The sequence below is a fragment of the Chiloscyllium plagiosum genome, chromosome 37 (genome assembly GCF_004010195.1).
Source record: "Chiloscyllium plagiosum isolate BGI_BamShark_2017 chromosome 37, ASM401019v2, whole genome shotgun sequence".
Taxonomy (NCBI): Eukaryota; Metazoa; Chordata; class Chondrichthyes; order Orectolobiformes; family Hemiscylliidae; genus Chiloscyllium; species Chiloscyllium plagiosum.
In genome coordinates, this window is record NC_057746.1 from 34,255,031 (window position 1) to 34,256,093 (window position 1,063).

Consider the following 1,063-nt stretch of genomic DNA (forward strand, 5'->3'; position numbering starts at 1 on the left):
TGGGGGAGAGGTTTCGGGGGGGTGGGGGGAGCGCCTTCGGAAGCTGTCCCACGCCGATGCTCACTCACCTCGGCCTCAGTGTCCGGGAGGGTCCCCTCCGCCTCCTCCTGCCGCCTCTCCGGGCTCTGGGGCTGTTCTCCCGGGGGATCCCGAGCTGGGGGCTCCGGCTGTGGGCACAGGGCAGGTTGCCCAGGCAGAGGGTAGCAGCAGGAAGGGCCCGGAGGGGGAATCCTCCAGCCAGGCTGCAGCGCCGGGGAAGGGGATTTGACCTCAGGACCCTGCTGGGGGGCTCTCCCCCTGGGGTACCCCTCGCTGCTGCTGGGGGGGGGCAGTCCGGCTGCCCAGCTCTCGGGGTACCAGGGGGTCACCATCCTGCTGGGCTCCCTGAACGGCCTCAGGTAGTGATCCCCTGACAGAGGGAAAGCAGGGCCGGCCGGCAGAGTGGCCGCGCTGCTGCTGCTGTGCCCAGGCTGGGAGCTGGGATCAGCCCAAACTGCCCCGTCCATCCTGAGTGAGTAGGGAGCACTCAATGTCTCAATGTTCCCCCTCCCCCCAGGGACAGGACCGGGGGGGGGCGGGGGAGGTGTATACACACCCTCCCTGACTGTAGCCCCCTCCCTCCTTCCTGTTGGGAAAAGCCGGCCTCACTCCGGCTGGAAGGTGTTTCTTATGTAAATCCGAAGGCCACTCCTTCACTCAAATCTCTCTCTCTCTCTCAGCCCTCAGTGACCCTGCCCCATCCCCTACCTTCCGGGGGTGGGTGAGAGGAGCCAGTCAACGATCCAGGGCTCCCCTGGTATCTCACCCTATCGACAATCCTCTGCGTCCAACTCACTCCCCTGTCCAATCCTCTCCCTCCCCCAGTCCACTCCCTCTCCTCACCCCATCCTTGCTCACCCCTGTCCTTGACCTTCCCCTCCCCAACTTTCCCTAACCCTCGTGTCTCTGCCTAACTCCCTCTCCCAACAGCCTCTGCTCCCACAACACCTTCCTCCTCCTCTCCCTCATTGCTTTCCCCATCCTCCCTATGGCACTCCCTCCCCCTCCTCCACCTCCCCCTCCC

The 1,063-nt window shown here is 65.6% G+C and overlaps 1 protein-coding gene across 1 annotated transcript in view; it reads right to left on the bottom strand.

Moving 5' to 3' along the window:
• The window catches only part of LOC122541568 (POU domain, class 5, transcription factor 3-like), a 13,177-nt gene extending 12,652 nt beyond the window's left edge, over nucleotides 1-525 (bottom strand). The window contains exon 1 of the mRNA XM_043678400.1: nucleotides 69-525. Within this exon, the coding sequence (XP_043534335.1) occupies nucleotides 69-506 (438 nt within the window). The 5' untranslated portion in view covers nucleotides 507-525. The remainder of the gene's footprint in view (nucleotides 1-68) is intronic.
• Between the last annotated feature and the right edge of the window lie 538 nt (nucleotides 526-1,063).